The sequence below is a fragment of the Barbus barbus genome, assembly GCF_936440315.1.
Source record: "Barbus barbus genome assembly, chromosome: 46".
NCBI lineage: Eukaryota > Metazoa > Chordata > Actinopteri > Cypriniformes > Cyprinidae > Barbus > Barbus barbus.
Genome location: NC_136724.1, coordinates 2,950,766 through 2,966,868, shown reverse-complemented (window position 1 = coordinate 2,966,868; position 16,103 = coordinate 2,950,766). Strand labels below are relative to the sequence as shown.

Here is a 16,103-nt window from a genome sequence, read left to right as displayed (position 1 = left end):
TCTAGGACATTTTCCACTGAACTGGGTGAGAATTCCTGCAAAAGCCATGTGACACTCTACATAAAATAGGTCATCACTTTCATAAATACAACCATATACAATACCATGTTTTGCATCTAAATGAATTTAATGTGGCTTAACACAATGCCACGCATCTAAGACATATTTAAGTATCAGATGACTCTCCAGCACATCAATTAAAGTGCAAAATATAAGTGGTTTTTGAAAATTAACTTTGGGATTTGTTCCAATTACTATTATTTTTTTTATGTCTGAAAAGTTGGAAAGGGACACAAGGGTGATAAAAGGCCCCAATTACAAGACTGCTGATCAAATTCAATCATTATGTATATTAATTAAATCTCCAGGCTTGCGCAATATACATTTTATGTTCTCAATCCCCTTGATTTGGCAGCTTTGCATTCCATTAGCATCTATTTCCAACAACTACGATTAATTCTTAATTATCCAGTGATGCATTCATTCTTTCCTGGCTGTGCTTTGTTGTTTCAAATGAAGCGCAACATATATATTGCATTGTGGGTAGGGATGGATCCAGCCATAATAATGACCACATGAATCTGCAGACGAAATTCAGCAACAAACCATGTTCAACAAGGGGGTGAACGACATGACTTAATATTCAACTTCATCTTGAGGGACTGAAAACAATACATTCTCTTCGATAATAAAGTTAAGGACATCTTTTTGTCCATAAATTCAGATTACAGGTCGTAAACACTAAATATGCAAAGTCACCACCTGGTCCCATAAATATTAGATGGAGATGTTCTGATGTGAAGGGAATTATCATGTCAGCCCATCTAACTAAACAGGCAAATGAGTCCACACTTGTCCCTGAAGCGTTAAAAAACGGGATGAAACAAATTCGTCCAAACGGCTCTCATTAACGAACGGTTCAATAGCGAAAACGGCGAAAAATCCAAGCATATGGTTGTACTTGAACTGTTGCTATGATACCAAACTTGCATGTTGCTGTAGTAATCGAAGAAATTGCAGTGAGATGGAAATGATTGATTTGCTCAGTCTTCCGTAAGTTCACACAGTCCTGGCTCATAAATATGCAGCAAAGCCAAACAACTGGATTGATGGCTGTTATAATTATATAGCAGAGCGAGAGTGAAACAATGATATCAAGCAAACAATCAAACACTGAGCGCAATGCTTACAGAATGCCTACCTACAGTCATACATATCCATCTAATTCATACATTATTCATTGTTCTCAACGAGTGCGCCGACAAATTCTCTATCAAACAATAAAATAATGTCACTTCAAGCAGCAATCAGTGGGTTTAGAGGCAAATGAGAACACAAAAAGGCCTTAAATGGGACATTTGGCATGCTGTGGATACTGTCACTATAGTATTCACAATTGTATGAGGTTTACTTGAAGATGCTGAGATGTCTGAAGCATGTCATGTTCATCCTGATGTTGCACTGATTGCACACACCACTTTTACAAGAAATCAGACCACAAACCAGAGACTCAAAACGTCCTAGTGAGAAATAAAAAAAAGCATTCCGGATGTATTTTAGTCCACAAAGTTAAGAGCTCATGTGAACACACACGCTTACTAGCCGAACCCAGTCCCAAACCTCTGAAGCTTTTCTGAAAAACTTTCCGCTTGACATCACTCTGAAAAAACTGTGGTTTCTGTGGTGACCAGTGAACCGACACACATAATGATGTAATTACATGTTGTGCTTAATGATTACATGCATATGCATAAAGATGCAGAGCATCTACAACAGTAAAAAGTTGTTTTTGCTTAGTTTTTCCTCTAACCACAGGCAAGAAGCAGTGGTTGCCTTACAGCAGCTAAAGCCTTGGGGATTCTCTAATCAGAAGTTTGCTGGCTTGATCCCTGCAAGGCAAGAGCATGGCACTTAACCCAGGGTTGCTTCAGGGGGCTTGTTCCAGTAACAATTAATGCAAGATACTACGGATAAAAACATTTTCTAAGTGAGTACATATTAAAACAGAAAGCACTGAGAATTCACAATTAATGAAGCTGTAAACAGGCAAGATTTGTATTTATTTATTTATTTTTTTGTCCAGATTAAACTTAACACAAGAAAGCTGGAAGCTACAGTAGAATACTCCAAAAACTGAGAGCAAGAAAAATCTTTATCTTATCTTATCTCATCTTCTCTTATCTCATCTTATCTTTAAGTGTAATGGACAAAACAAAACACAAAACCAAACCAAAAAAACAAAAACAGTAAAGCCCCTTTCACACAGCACGTTGGTCCCGGAAAATTGCCGGAGTGCCTTCTGTGTGAACGCAACCACGTCCCGGGATTGATTCCGGGATCAATCCTGGGTTGGGGACCTAGTAACATTGCCGGGTTCAGTCCCGGAACGAGCGCTGTGTGAACAATGCCGGATCAATGCTGTAAAGGCTGATGATGCGCGTTATCATGCGACTCTTTTACCGGGTGTTTTGAAGGCAGATCAAAGTTCACACAACAAAAAATGTGCAAACTGGAATGAAGCAGCGATCGGAGCTCCTCACTATCCGCGCTGAAGCTGAAATCGTTCGCCAGTTTCGTTTTTTTTTTTTTTTTCGTTCGCGGCGCATTATACACGTCACATGAAATGTCACGTGTCTTTACGGGATCTTTACGGGTTGTGTGTGAACGCACGCACAGATTCTGGAAAATTACTGGCAGTGTGAATGAACCAAAATCTAACGATCCGGGAACAATTGCCGGAACACATTACCCGTGTATTTTCCGGAATCTCTGTGTGAAAGGGGCTTAAATGACATCCTGGTGGCTGTTTCATAAAACTAGTTCATCAAATAAGCCAGGCTTATTTCAGTTATTCTGACTTATTGTCACTTGATTTGGTTTCAGAAAGCAAAATTATCAAAGCTCAAGATCGATCACTGTGACAACTTATGCTGAGAAACTGTCAGGCTAAGCTGAGCTCCTCTAACACTAGGACCGCATCGATATTACCACTGACTCTCTCACATACAATAGAGTGGTGGAACTATGATGTCACTTTGTAGGCGAAAACCCGGAAGGGAGTTAGCATTTTAGCACTTCCGGTTCCATCATCCCAGAGTCAATGGGTTTTTTGAATGGGATTTTGGTTAAATAAGGTCCGTGGTTTACACAGGCTCAAGATACTTTCACGTTTTATTCTACGACATAAAACATACCAGTTACACCCCACTCCTGATTTTTTAAAGCTGTTACGTTTCTTTAAAAAGACGGTTGCTAAAAGGTGCTAAAATGGGACTACAGGCGCTGTCGGAGACATTCAACGTCATCACGCCGAACAGGAACTCATTCTAACCCGCTTTTACAGTCTCGTGCTCTTTTGGATTAAAATTCATCCTGAGTAAATAATTATCATGGAAAATGTTTCTAAAAATAAGTTTAAAAGTGGTCGGAAACATGGTGGTGGTGACTTTGAAGGAGAGCGACCGTGGTGCTGTAGTTCGTTTATAGCCTAATGTTAGCTTTTTAGTTCTGGCGCTTGTATTTAGGCTTCAAAATTCATAAAATTTGTATTACTTTGTAAAGATTATCTCGATGGTCAAAACGTGTAAGTTTCATGAACTATGATTGAACACAGAGCTTATTTTTTGCGATTATCCAAAAGCCTATGGGAAAATCCTATTGGGTTTTTGTCGAGGGAACCAGTTCCATGCTAACAGCCGATCCGCCTACAGAGTGACGTCATAGTTCCCCCACTCTATTAGTTGACTTTATTATTAGTCCAAAAATAAACAAAAGTATACAGAAAATGCAACTTAAATAATAAAATAATTAAACATAGGCTACAACCAACTGTATTTAATGTATTGTGCCCAAAATTCAATGCCCTTTTTTTAAGATATATGAAAACATTTTAACATAGTTGCTACTTGCGCATTCAGTTGATCAGCAGTTTCTAGCCATGCATCTAGAAAAAAAATACTCTTTAAAGCATTAAAAACACTAAATTAAAAGGTAAAATCATTTTAACACTAAATTAAAGATGAAAATAAATAATAGAAATCAGACTACATCTTAACTGATAAGAGGAACACACATTTATCTCATTTGAGCTTGGGCTGTATTAGCCAGCTTACATTTGATTTACATTTAATGCGTCACATTTATTTTAGCAGAATGTATATTTTATTCAGAATTATTGCACTATTATTCTATTCTGCTCCGTCTGTGTAGCGCGCATACACGCAGCTGTGCTCGTTCGCTCATGTAAACCTCGTCCACTCCTGACAGCAAAATAGATTTGCATTTCTAACATTTCTACAGATGTTCTAACATTTACAGATGAAAAATATAACTGTGATGTGTCAGTTATGCACTGAGGAAAACACAATGTCTCAAATGCATTAAACAGCACAAATTAGTGAGATTATTGAGACTGCGTGAACTTAAATTGTTGTTTATTAAACCGCTTTAGTCCCGATTGATTTGTTAGGTTATTTCAAGTCAGGTTTTGGACTTTAATCCCCACTTTTCTTATATCGTCTTTTATGAAACAGCCCGCGATGAGCAAAAGAATGCAAAGCAAAAACAAAACCGTAACGGACATCCAAGTGAGCAATTAAAAACAAGAACACAGACAGACAGGCAGGCAGGCAGGCAGACAGACAGACAGACAGACAGACAGACAGACAGACAGACAGACAGACAGATAGACAGACAGACAGACAGACAGGCAGGCAGGCAGGCAGGCAGACAGACAGACAGATAGACGGACAGACAGATAGACGGACAGATAGACAGACAGATAGATAGACAGACAGATAGACGGACAGATGGATAACCTTGTGTTAATAGGGCACATGCATACAGTATATAACCTTACTGTATGGCATATTATTCTTCTTACTATATTACACAATATTCTATTAAATATCTCAACAAGATAATAGCACCTTACGACCCCTATAACGATGCACTTAAGTTTAAGATATAAATGCTGCTTTGGAAAACAGCCATAGCTCCATCGTAAAATAATGTGCTGTAACAGAATTTAAGAAAATAGGAAAACCCAATGCATTTCCTTGAGTATCAATGCTCTGCGAATCCACGGATTCAGCGTTTTAGCCACACTATCAACTATTTTTTTCAACCTCTCAGAGACTTCCAAAGGAGTTTATCAATAGTGTACTAGCAAGCGTCCATGTTCCCACCCCGTCCTACTGACAATACTCTTTCCAGTTTCCTTGAAAGCATCTTTGACAATTGTTTTCTTTCTGAAAGGCGCTCTCTCCTCCCAAGAGAGCAGCTGATCAGTCCTGAGGTTGAAGACAGCCTCAGGTGGGCAGCGTGCCAGTTGTTAACACACCTGTTTGTCATTCCAGCAGCATCGCCCCATTGATTGCTGAGTCAGGCAGAGCCGTAGCCGTGTATTTGCCGTGCTAACATGTGCAGCTCCCACACACACCCACTCAAACACAGTGCATAGAGTTCAGATGTGAAGACATGCAAATAGCAACCGTGCAGGGACGCGATACATGGTTTGACATTCGAAAGACACTAGAAATTATGCTATGCAGATTTTGCTTTGACCCTTCATATTACAAGGCTGTATGTCCCGATTACATAAAACAATTGCTTAAAGGGAAAGTTCACCCAAAAATAATATTAATTCTAATAAATCATTTACTCACCCATATTTCATTTAAAACTCATGATTTTCTTTTTTCAGCAGAATACAAAAGATTTCTGATAAGCATTTCAACTGTTTTCGTCCATATGAAAGGCAAAAAGGACATAAAAGTTGCATGAAATTAATTCACAAGACATTGATTACCGTACATAAACACAGAACAAATGCAAACTATTTAAGTCAGTATGAAATACAAATTCAGCTTATCTACTTTCTATCATCTTAATGATCTTATTTTGAACTATTCATTTATTTGATTATTTATTATTATTTTTATTTTTTTGTTTTTCTGTCCATAATTTTTCATCAAAATATCATACCACCATGTATGCAGGACTCCAATAATTTTGTAATAAATTCTCTCTCTGTCTTATAAACAAGTCTAGTTTTCATTTTAGCTGGAAACTGCAGTGAATTTTATGCATACATATGTTTTTTAGAGTTTAGGCAAATGCACATTTTTCTAATGAGCCTAGGTTGCCAAAAACCATGACATGCAGAAAACTGCAGGGACAATGTATTTGCTGATTTAAAGATAAAAATAAATATTTGACTTGCCAAAAAATAAGCCATTCTCAAAGTACAACAACAAGACTATGTTATTTGATAAATGTAAAACCCCCGTTTTTCCTCTGAATGATATGTTTCCTGTGACCACAAGCTGTTGCATACAAAACAGCCACATGCATATTACATAACACACATCCGCACAGCCAGTCCGAGTGAGATGAACTTGATTATTCCGGCTGAAATTGAACTTGCAACATATCACTAGCAGCTGTGGGTGCTTGTCTAAATGGGATGTAATTTAGTCCTCATTACACAATGCAAGCCTTAGGCACTACGGCAAAACCTTCATTTCAGTAAATAGGCCAGATAAATACATTGCACAACGAGGGAAACATAGAATATCTCTTTCACTCATTTTCCTCTGTATCTTCATTGCCTTCTTTCCCTCTCTGTCCTTTCGATGACTCTATTCACTAAAGCGTCCAGGACTATCTTTCCCCCTCTCTCGGGTGTGATGGCTGAAACGGAACAGTGCACAAGCAAATGTTTGCACTAAGTGTGCAAACCCGAGAGACCAGATTTGCAGGAGGCAACTGTGACCGAGTCTGTGTGTGTTTTAAGAGGAAGAGAAGGAAAAGGGGTAAATATAATATATATTTATTATATATATATATATATATATATATATATATATATTTTATAATATATATATATATATATATATATATATATATATATATATATATATATATATATATATATATATATATTATAAAACAAGAGATAGATAAACTGATAGAGAGAAATCCAGACAGACAGACAGACAGACAGACAGACAGACAGACAGACAGATAGACAGATAGATAGATAGATAGATAGATAGATAGATAGATAGATAGATAGATAGATAGATAGATAGGCAGATACAGACAGACAGACAGACAGAGACAGACAGATAGATAGATAGATAGAGACAGACAGACAGACAGACAGATGGATCGACAGATAGATAGCCGGATAGATGGATGGATAGATGGATGGATGAAGGATGGATAGATGGATGGATAGGCAGATATAGATAGATGGATAAGCAGATGTAGACAGACAGACAGACAGACAGACGGATAGATGGATGGATGGATGGATGGATAGATGGATAGATAGATGGATAGATAGACAGACAGACAGACAGATAGATAGATTTTTGGGGGTGAAATATGACCTGGACACTTCTTTGTGAGATTCACCCATTTATTTTGCCCTGCTCTACATTATACCCTTTGTCTAACTTGCTACTGCTTTTGTAATACAAAGGTGCATTATTTATCAGGCCAATAATGCACTAAAAGACACTGCAACTGAGAAAGACAAAGGGTGAGGGAGATACAGAAGAAGCAGAGTCTGACTGAAGGAAGGCTGACTGATTAAAAAACTGCCAGCTCGTCAAAAACGAAGCATCCTGACAGAAGCCCTGTAATGAGGCCAAAGACACATGTGCGTATGAAAGAGAGAGCTTTAAGCAGAGCCGGTCACAACTGGCACATGATTTATTCAGTGCGGGAGGGCAGGGGGTATTAAGGATTAAGACTATGATTGAAAGCGCCACCTGAACCAGAAAGAGAGCTCAGCTGGTGCCTTCCCCACCTACCAGCCGCCCCCCGCTCCCCTGCCGTCCCAGAGGCCCCAGGGCGTGTGACTTGAAGGGCCGTTAATTGTCACCAAACACGGCTTTAATCACATTCCCTGGGCCCCCCGCCCTCTGGGGCGTGACTAAACCTCAACTACGCTGCTGACGCGTGCCGTCTTTAACAACGGGTCCCATATGCTGTGGACAGTTCCAGGGAGGTCCCACAGGGCTCTGTCCTGGGCCCGCTGCAGAATTGATGTGTCCGGGGATTACACGCCGTGCTCTAATGAATAACTAAGTGGATCCACCACCAAACCAGTGCTGCACCGTTACCCCTCCTCCCCTTTAATTTGTGAAGCTCCGCCCCTAAACCAAACACACCACCTCTGGCACACTTATGCCACGCTTAGCATATGGCGGTCACGCTCAGAGGCGAATAAATAACCTTTCAACTTCCCAGGACGCCCCGTTCCTGTTTTTTCTCCTCCCTGTCTCACTCATCCCCATACCCCCGCCGGCCGCCACACGTTTAATGTTGTCTTGCTGGCAGATTGTTATTGTCCTACCGCTCTGAAGAGAAAAGAGAGAATGTGTGAGTGTGGACGGGTGTGTGAAATAAGGGGGGTGTGAGAAGACTGAATGAGAAGTTGCCATAGCAACGGAACCACACTGCTCTGCCGCAGTGAAGAAAGGCAGAAAGAGAGAGTTAGAAGAGTGAAAATGAGAATGGAGGGGGGAGTGAAGGAGAACGGCAGAGAGGATTTGACAGAATCCCTGCAGTCCGGTGAGAAAGCAGGGAAGGAGAGGGCTGGGACATCGAGGGAAGTCAAAGAGGAGACTGAGTGAGAGTGAGTTTGTGTTTGCGTACGTATGACGACAGTCGATGCAGAGGAGGGTCAGTTTGTCAGCAGTTGTGGAAAAACTCTGAGACACCAGCAGTTAAAGGGGAAAAAAACTCCCTTTCCTTCCACTTCTGGTTTTTCGCCGAAACTGATAGCGCTGAATGTCATTGCCGGATGTTAACGTCAATTTGTAACATCACCCGAGGCAGAATGAGAAGTTACACTTGGTCACTATGTTGCATTTTTACTGTTCTGACAACAATCCAATAAACACAATTCTAAACACAATTCTAGACATTAACATTATTTATGAATAATGTGGATAGGTTGAGACTCTCAAAGCTGAATGTCATTGCTGCTTGCTTGGATCAATTCTTAACATCACCAGAGGGAGAATGCAGGAAGTTACACTTGGTCACCATGTTGAATTTTTACTGTTCTGGTAACAATAGAATAACAAAAATACCTAATGTAAATGTCTTCCAATATGCATTCAATAGTAATTCGATCAGATCAGATGCAGCTAGACCACATGTAAATGCATCTAATGGTTCGGGTAACATTTTTAAACATTTCCCCCAAACCACACATAAGGGAGGAATCATAGATAAGCCATGGATGAAGAAAGCACAACTCTAACATTAGTTTCCATATTGCAACAGTGTCAACAAAATTTTGCTGCCTGCATCGCGTACGCTAATATTTGCATATATCTTGGGAATGATATATGGGATTTATATCAGTATATAATTTGTATGGCCAAGTATAAATGAGATGTGCATACACAATCAGACAGCAATCTTATTGTGTTTGTAATCTTTCAATAAAATGTAGTAACTCATTCCACCTCTGAAACATCTTTTCTGTCTCTATGCCCATTTCAACCTCTCCCTTACAATAAAGGTCAGTTTACATGATCTAATCCATCCCTAGTGGATTAATTTGGGTCCAATCCTACATTTTATTTCTCACTGAATATGCTGTATTCTCAGAAAAAAAAAAAATGGACAAAAGCTGTCACTGGGACGGTACCCTTTCAAGGTACATTAGGTAAATTATTTACCCCTAAAGGGTGCATTTTAGTACCTTAAAGGTACCTAAAATGTACATATTAGTACCTAAATGGTACTGGTGGATAGGTACTGGTGGATTCGTGTACATGGTAATTCAGGACAAGGGAATAAATCACACTCCCTGGTATTACTATCTGACAGAATTAGAATATCATTTATGGCTACAGTACTTAGTACTTAGACACTTGCAGCAGCTACTGACAGATATTTAGTTAATAAGCCTTTTTTTGACACAAATTGTGTGGGTTTGTCGAAATTCATTAAAATCGCTTCTACATTACTATGAAAACTTTGATTAAACAAGCCCTGTAACCTTGACAGGAAGGCACAGTTTGCCTAAACGCTGCCAGAATGACACCCGTGAGCGGATTCGTCTGAGCAGCAAAGCCTTGAGGAGGGGAGCAAGGCCTGCTGACAGCTGTCTGGAGACACGAGGGCTTTGTTTACCCAGTTGTGAATATGCATTGCCACTCGAGTGGGTGTACACAGGGATAAAGCAGTGATTGAGTACAACCAGACAGAACAGGAAGAGAGACGCATACTCAGTAATCTGTACTCTTGTCAGGCACAGCACTGCGAAAGACACAAACTTTCTACTAAAGTCCAATCAAAGCAGAATTACAAGTGTCCTTTCTGTGATGATAAATACGAGAGTGGAAATTAATTTCCATATTATCATTCTACACTCAGATTTTCATAAAAAGTGGTTTACGACTCTTTGTTTGGTCATTCAGTCAGTCTACCTCTTTGTGAGAAGATAAAACTGAACGAAGATGTGAGGACCATAAATAGAAAGCTCTTTACAAGAAACACTAGTTTTCCATGCTGCCAAAACAATGCAGGGGAGCAGTAGCCTTCCAGCACAACGGAAGAGATGCACTTGACCGTGAGTGGTTTCAAAGAGAGAGAGATGATGGGAAGGGTGGAATGGAGAATAAAAAATAAAGTGAGAGAGAGACGGGGGGGCTCTTAAGGACTTGCCTTCAGCTTTTAATTATTGATGGATTCAAAATGCCAGAACACACAAGAGGACCTAAAGATAAAATGCAGAAAAATATTCTTTGTTGGAGAGGGGCCGCCTACTGAATACACAGACTGCATTTACAGAAATAAGAATATTCCGGTGTTAACTGGAATTTGGCCATATTCTGATTATGCATGCACAATCCAACTGCAATAATCCCATTTAGCAACATTCAGATTACAAAAAATCACCACATATGCCTGCATTAATCTGAATTTTGGGTCATGTAAACACCTTATTCGGAATATTCACTGTAATGGAATATTCATTTAAATCTGCGTATGAGCAAACAAAAGTAAATGTCATTTATTTCTGTGATGCAGAGCTGTATTTTCAGCATCATTACTCCAGTCTTCAGTGTCACGTGATCCTTCAGAAATCATTCTAATATGCTGATTTTCTGCTCAAGAAAAAAATCAGATTATTCTGATTATTACTGATGTTGAAAACAGTTCTGCTGCTTTATATGTTTTTGTGGAAACTGACTCTTTTCATCAACAAAAAAAAACAAAATAACAGATTTGAAATAAATATTTTGTTACATTATAAATATTTTTACTGTCACTTTTTATCCATTTAGAATAATTATAAGCAATTTTTAGTAAATTACCATGCAAAATAAGTACAAATTTATCATTAAAAAGGGCAAAAATTTAAATATCTATAATGTTTTCAGAATAATTATGGATGTTAATTATAAATATCAAGCAAAAGATTCAAGCAAAGTCAAACGTTACATGAGTGTAAAATCAAGTTAACAGAGGAGTGAGAAATAAGCAATCACTCGCCATTGAGTGGCACTGTCGTTAATTGGCCGTTACATGTTCCACATGTCGGCGGTGCAGACTGCGGGGGATGCAGTGCTGTTTAACACAGACAGGATCGATGAAGAGAGCAGATGAGAATGAAGAATTAAGTGGCAGTGAGGAGTGAGATGACTGGGCCGGTGGAGAGGGAGGGCCGGTCATTCCCAGGGAGGAAAACCATGTCTCTGCAGTCATGCGTGTCTTTCTCCTCCCCCTTTACTGGTGGGCTTGGATGTCCCTCGTGTGGGACTATCCCCTCCTCTTTATGAGGGCTGGTTGCCTCACACAGCACTGCACAACACCGCCATCTACTGGCAGAGGCAGAACGCCATTCTCTCCGGCTCAAAGGTGCTCTGGAGGCACCGAGTGGCTGGAAAACCTTCTAAGCATCTTCATTTTTAGGCATCTCACGCTCACTATGTGAAGGCTGCTCCTAACAGAATACGCTGAAAAAATTATGCTGTTTTGGATTTCTCATTTTGACCAAATTCAATGGTCAAAATTGAATTTGAATTTTGAAGAAGAAGCTGCTCTCATGCATCCTTTGGTCAACCCAGAATGCACTGTGACAAGCTCATCTGAGGGTGGTTGGAATCAAGGGCAATGCTAAATATAAGTATATTTTATTGATTATTAGTTGTTCAGAAAGTCTAACACGCTCTGTGAGCATCAGTTTCTTTTATGCTTTCCAAGTTTTTAATCCAGTGAAATACGTTTTATACAGGCCTAAGATTAGGCATAATATTCTTAAAGTGATTTCCTTACTTTCTCTTTTTATTTGGAACTTAACGGAGACCAAAAGACAAGATTATTCACTCAAATCAAATGTTTTGATTTGTTTGGGACATGTCAAAAAAAAAAAAAATTTTTTTTTTTGCTATACTTCATGTTTTAACTGCCACATAATAATCATGCTTTGGTAAATCAAAATTACTTCTTTTTTTTTTCTTAAAAGCCATAATAATATAAAACATAAAAAATATGAGATACTAAGTCAAAATTAGAAAGGAGAATTAATAGAAATTATGAGATAAAAATGCAATTATGATAAAACAACAACTTTTTGTCATAAATCAACCTTTATTTTGTAAATATGACTGTCATAATAACTATTGGATAAATGTGATATTATAAGATTTTAAAAATTAACGGAAGTTAAAATTATGAGATAAAGTCAAAATGATGAAATAAAAAAGTTAAGACTGACATACTAATTTAAAATCATGAGATACATTTGATGAATTAAAAATCATGACAGTATGTCAATCTTACCTTTTTATCTCATAATTATAACTTTTTATCTCATAATTAGGACTGAGCCTAGTTTCAACATTTTATGCCATAATTATGATAAGTCAATTAAAACTGAAAACTACTATACTGTATCTATCGCGATGGCTAAATTTGTAGCGTTGCACACTATGTCGTGTTTTGGATCAGTAATTCCAGAGTTTCCACGTTTTGATGTTCATGACTCAGCAGCTTATGTAGCCAGTAGTACATACCTGAGCAGACCAGTTCCTGCTCCATCACCCCACAGCCCAGCACCTCCAACCAGTCGCCTTGGAAGCGCACCTCCATCTCGAAGGAGGGATGTGTGAAAGGGAAGTAGCAGTCCACCCAGCGGATCTCCAAATCTGCAAGACAGAAACAAACAGATGGAGGAGGAGAGCTGGACAGAGGAAGTGAGGAAAAACAAGTGTGAACATCACAGGATTCATACCTTCCCCAAAAAGGTGTCGCATGAGGCGCGTGAGAGCCTGTTTCAGATCGAACTCCACAAGTTTGACAGCCTCCAGCGTGTGCGTCTCCTGTTTCTGAGGCGTGCGGCGGCCACCGCTCTCAAACAAAGACAGCTCCTCACCATTCTCCACTCGAGCAAACAGCTATTAGAGAGAAAACGGTTGAAAACAAATGTGTATCTTTAACTGCACTCAGAAAGATTACGTTAAGATTTCATCATGACTTCTCTGACACTTGTCCTTAAACAGCCTCTTCATTACAGTCTGGATGCTTGAAATAAACAGCTTTTTCTACACAAATAAGTGTGTGTGTGTGTGGGGGGGGCTTTAAAGGTGAAGTTTTGACGCCGAAATACTTTCTTCTATCTCCGTTTAAAAAGAAAAACTCTTCAAAATCAACAATAACAAATTAAATTAAATTCACAGAACTTAATTCAAGTCTTAAAATTCATTTGAAGGGTCCCTGGAACCATCCAACGTTTATTTATTTTTCAGCAAATGGACAAAAAAATCTGCATATATTATCATTAATATTATAACAATAATATATTAATAAAAATGCATTAACATTCATAATGTATTCAAAAAATCTGCATACTATTTTTTGCATTCATTATTCAAGAATTATTTTGTAAAACGATCGAATCGAAATCGATTTTTATGTTTATGCTATAAGCATATTGCATTTGATCAGCAACTTCTCATTAATGAGAAAATGTGCAAAAAAAAAAAAATATATAGTTTGAATGTTACCTTGTTGTTAACATGTTATTACTGTATTATTATTTTGTTAATAACTTAATTTTTTATTAATTAAAAAATGAGGAATTATTTTAAATTAAATGTGAACAATACATGCACCACACCAAAAAAAGATGCAAAATATGAATATATCATTGTATAAAATGTATATCATATAATCTGAGAACTACCAGTATTAATGAAATTTAATAAAATTTCTTTGACTTTGTAACTTGATTGCTCAAAAAAGTCCAATTGTAGGACTGAAAAGTTATCAAACTAAATAAATTCATTATTCTTGCACAAACTGTCATACATATTCATGTTTATCAACAAAATTCGATCCCAAATGTTTGTGTGAAACGGGAAAAAGGCTACATTTTATTTTATTTTAAATTTAGGAACATTTTTTGACACTAATATAACTTTGTAGATAATTTTACAAAAATTATTTTTGACACCTAACCGCACTCTATATATGCACACGGGTCCCAACATGACCTGTAAAAAATGTTTCAATGTAAGGAATGAATGAATGAAAGAAAGAATGAATAAATGACTGAATTATGTGTATTCATGTCATTACAAAAAACTATGCATTTTTTTTATCATTTTTTATGTATCTATTCCGGGTCAAAAAGGACCCGAATGAATTATAAGATTAATAGAATAATATATTATGAATAATTTTAATACTTTATTTTATTATTTATATTATTTTAATATTGTATTATTTATTTTATTATCAGAATATTATATTATATTATTATATATTATATTATATAAATATTTTTTAATTCACAATGTACAATAATGTTTAGTTTACTGTACTATAATTTACAGTAAAGTAATATTTTTGAGAAAAATGTAGGGCCGGTTGATTCTGTGTCCATCGTTTGTTGATTAGATGAAGTGTGTGAAATATTTGGAGAAGTCCTGCATATGTCACCGGAGAGAAGTCTTATGCTTCACCAGAAGATTGAGAAATTAAGGCAACAAAACGAAACAAAACGAAATGTACATGGATGAATCGTTCACTACACAATGCACTTATATATAATGTGTCATTAATATATAGTGAGTTTCCATGTCTAAACATGCCATTTTTTTTGTCATTTCAAATTTTTCTTTTTTTTTGTCACATTTCAAAGTTTTAGCCAGGCTCTCTTCCATTAAGGACACCATTCTAACCTCATGGTTTGAGAAAAGCCGCACTCCCTCCATCTGATGGAAGACAGGATAGTGGTTGGAGTCGATCTCATCTCGTCTATACACATCTCCAGCCAGCAGGAAACAGTCCAGACCTGAGCGCACCAGCTCCTTCTGATGGGCGGAGGTGTGGGCCCGCAGCATGTGTGTGCGGTTCAGGTAGTAATTGTCTCCTTTTTTCCGACTGGGATGGTCTGGAGGAATGAGCAGGCTGTCGAAGTTCTGCTCCACTGTCACCACCGGGCTGAGGTTGTCATGTACGGAGAAGAGCGGGTTTCCCGTGCGTCCGATGTAGGAGCGGTAGAAATGGTCTTTGATGCGCTCTTTAATAAGCCACAAGGGGTGGTGCGGCCGGTTGTGAAGCTGGCAGCCAACTCTGGACAAGATTTTAGCTGTCACATTGGTCATGTCATCTCGCGGGTAGACATGGCTCAAAACTTCTATTGAGTTTTCAGTAATCTGCGGCCGAGGAGCGGAGCTGTCCGTCGAAAGACCTCTGCAGGGGTGGAATTTGTGGGACAGGGCGAGAGAACCGGTCCATTGGCAGTTAGCCGGCCAGTGACGGACTATGTGTTTGAGGAGAGACTGGGGACTCTTGTAAAACATCATCGCAGCTGACCCATGAGTCTGTAAGAAAAGAGAGGAAAACTTTCATTCTGTGAAAGTTTCAAAGTGAATAAATTCAGTGCTAATTAGGAATGGGAAAGAATCAGAGTCAACCAGTGATGCAACTATTTAAATAAAATCATCTAGACTTTTCTTAAGGTACTTTCTTGTATCCAATCTTAATAAGCAGCGAAAATAATTATGTCAAAGTAATTATTACAGTAGGTTAATTCTCCTGAAAACTATAATGGATTCAAA

General features: G+C 38.1%; 1 protein-coding gene across 1 annotated transcript in view; it reads right to left on the bottom strand.

Moving 5' to 3' along the window:
- The window catches only part of LOC306865171 (phenylalanine--tRNA ligase, mitochondrial-like), a 144,725-nt gene that overhangs the window by 77,804 nt on the left and 50,818 nt on the right, over positions 1–16,103 (bottom strand). The window contains exons 2-4 of the mRNA XM_079409616.1: positions 15,222–15,866; positions 13,271–13,433; positions 13,053–13,184 (exon numbers count right to left, since the gene is read on the bottom strand). Coding sequence (XP_079265742.1) covers positions 13,053–13,184; positions 13,271–13,433; positions 15,222–15,848 — 922 coding nt within the window. The 5' untranslated portion in view covers positions 15,849–15,866. The remainder of the gene's footprint in view (positions 1–13,052; positions 13,185–13,270; positions 13,434–15,221; positions 15,867–16,103) is intronic.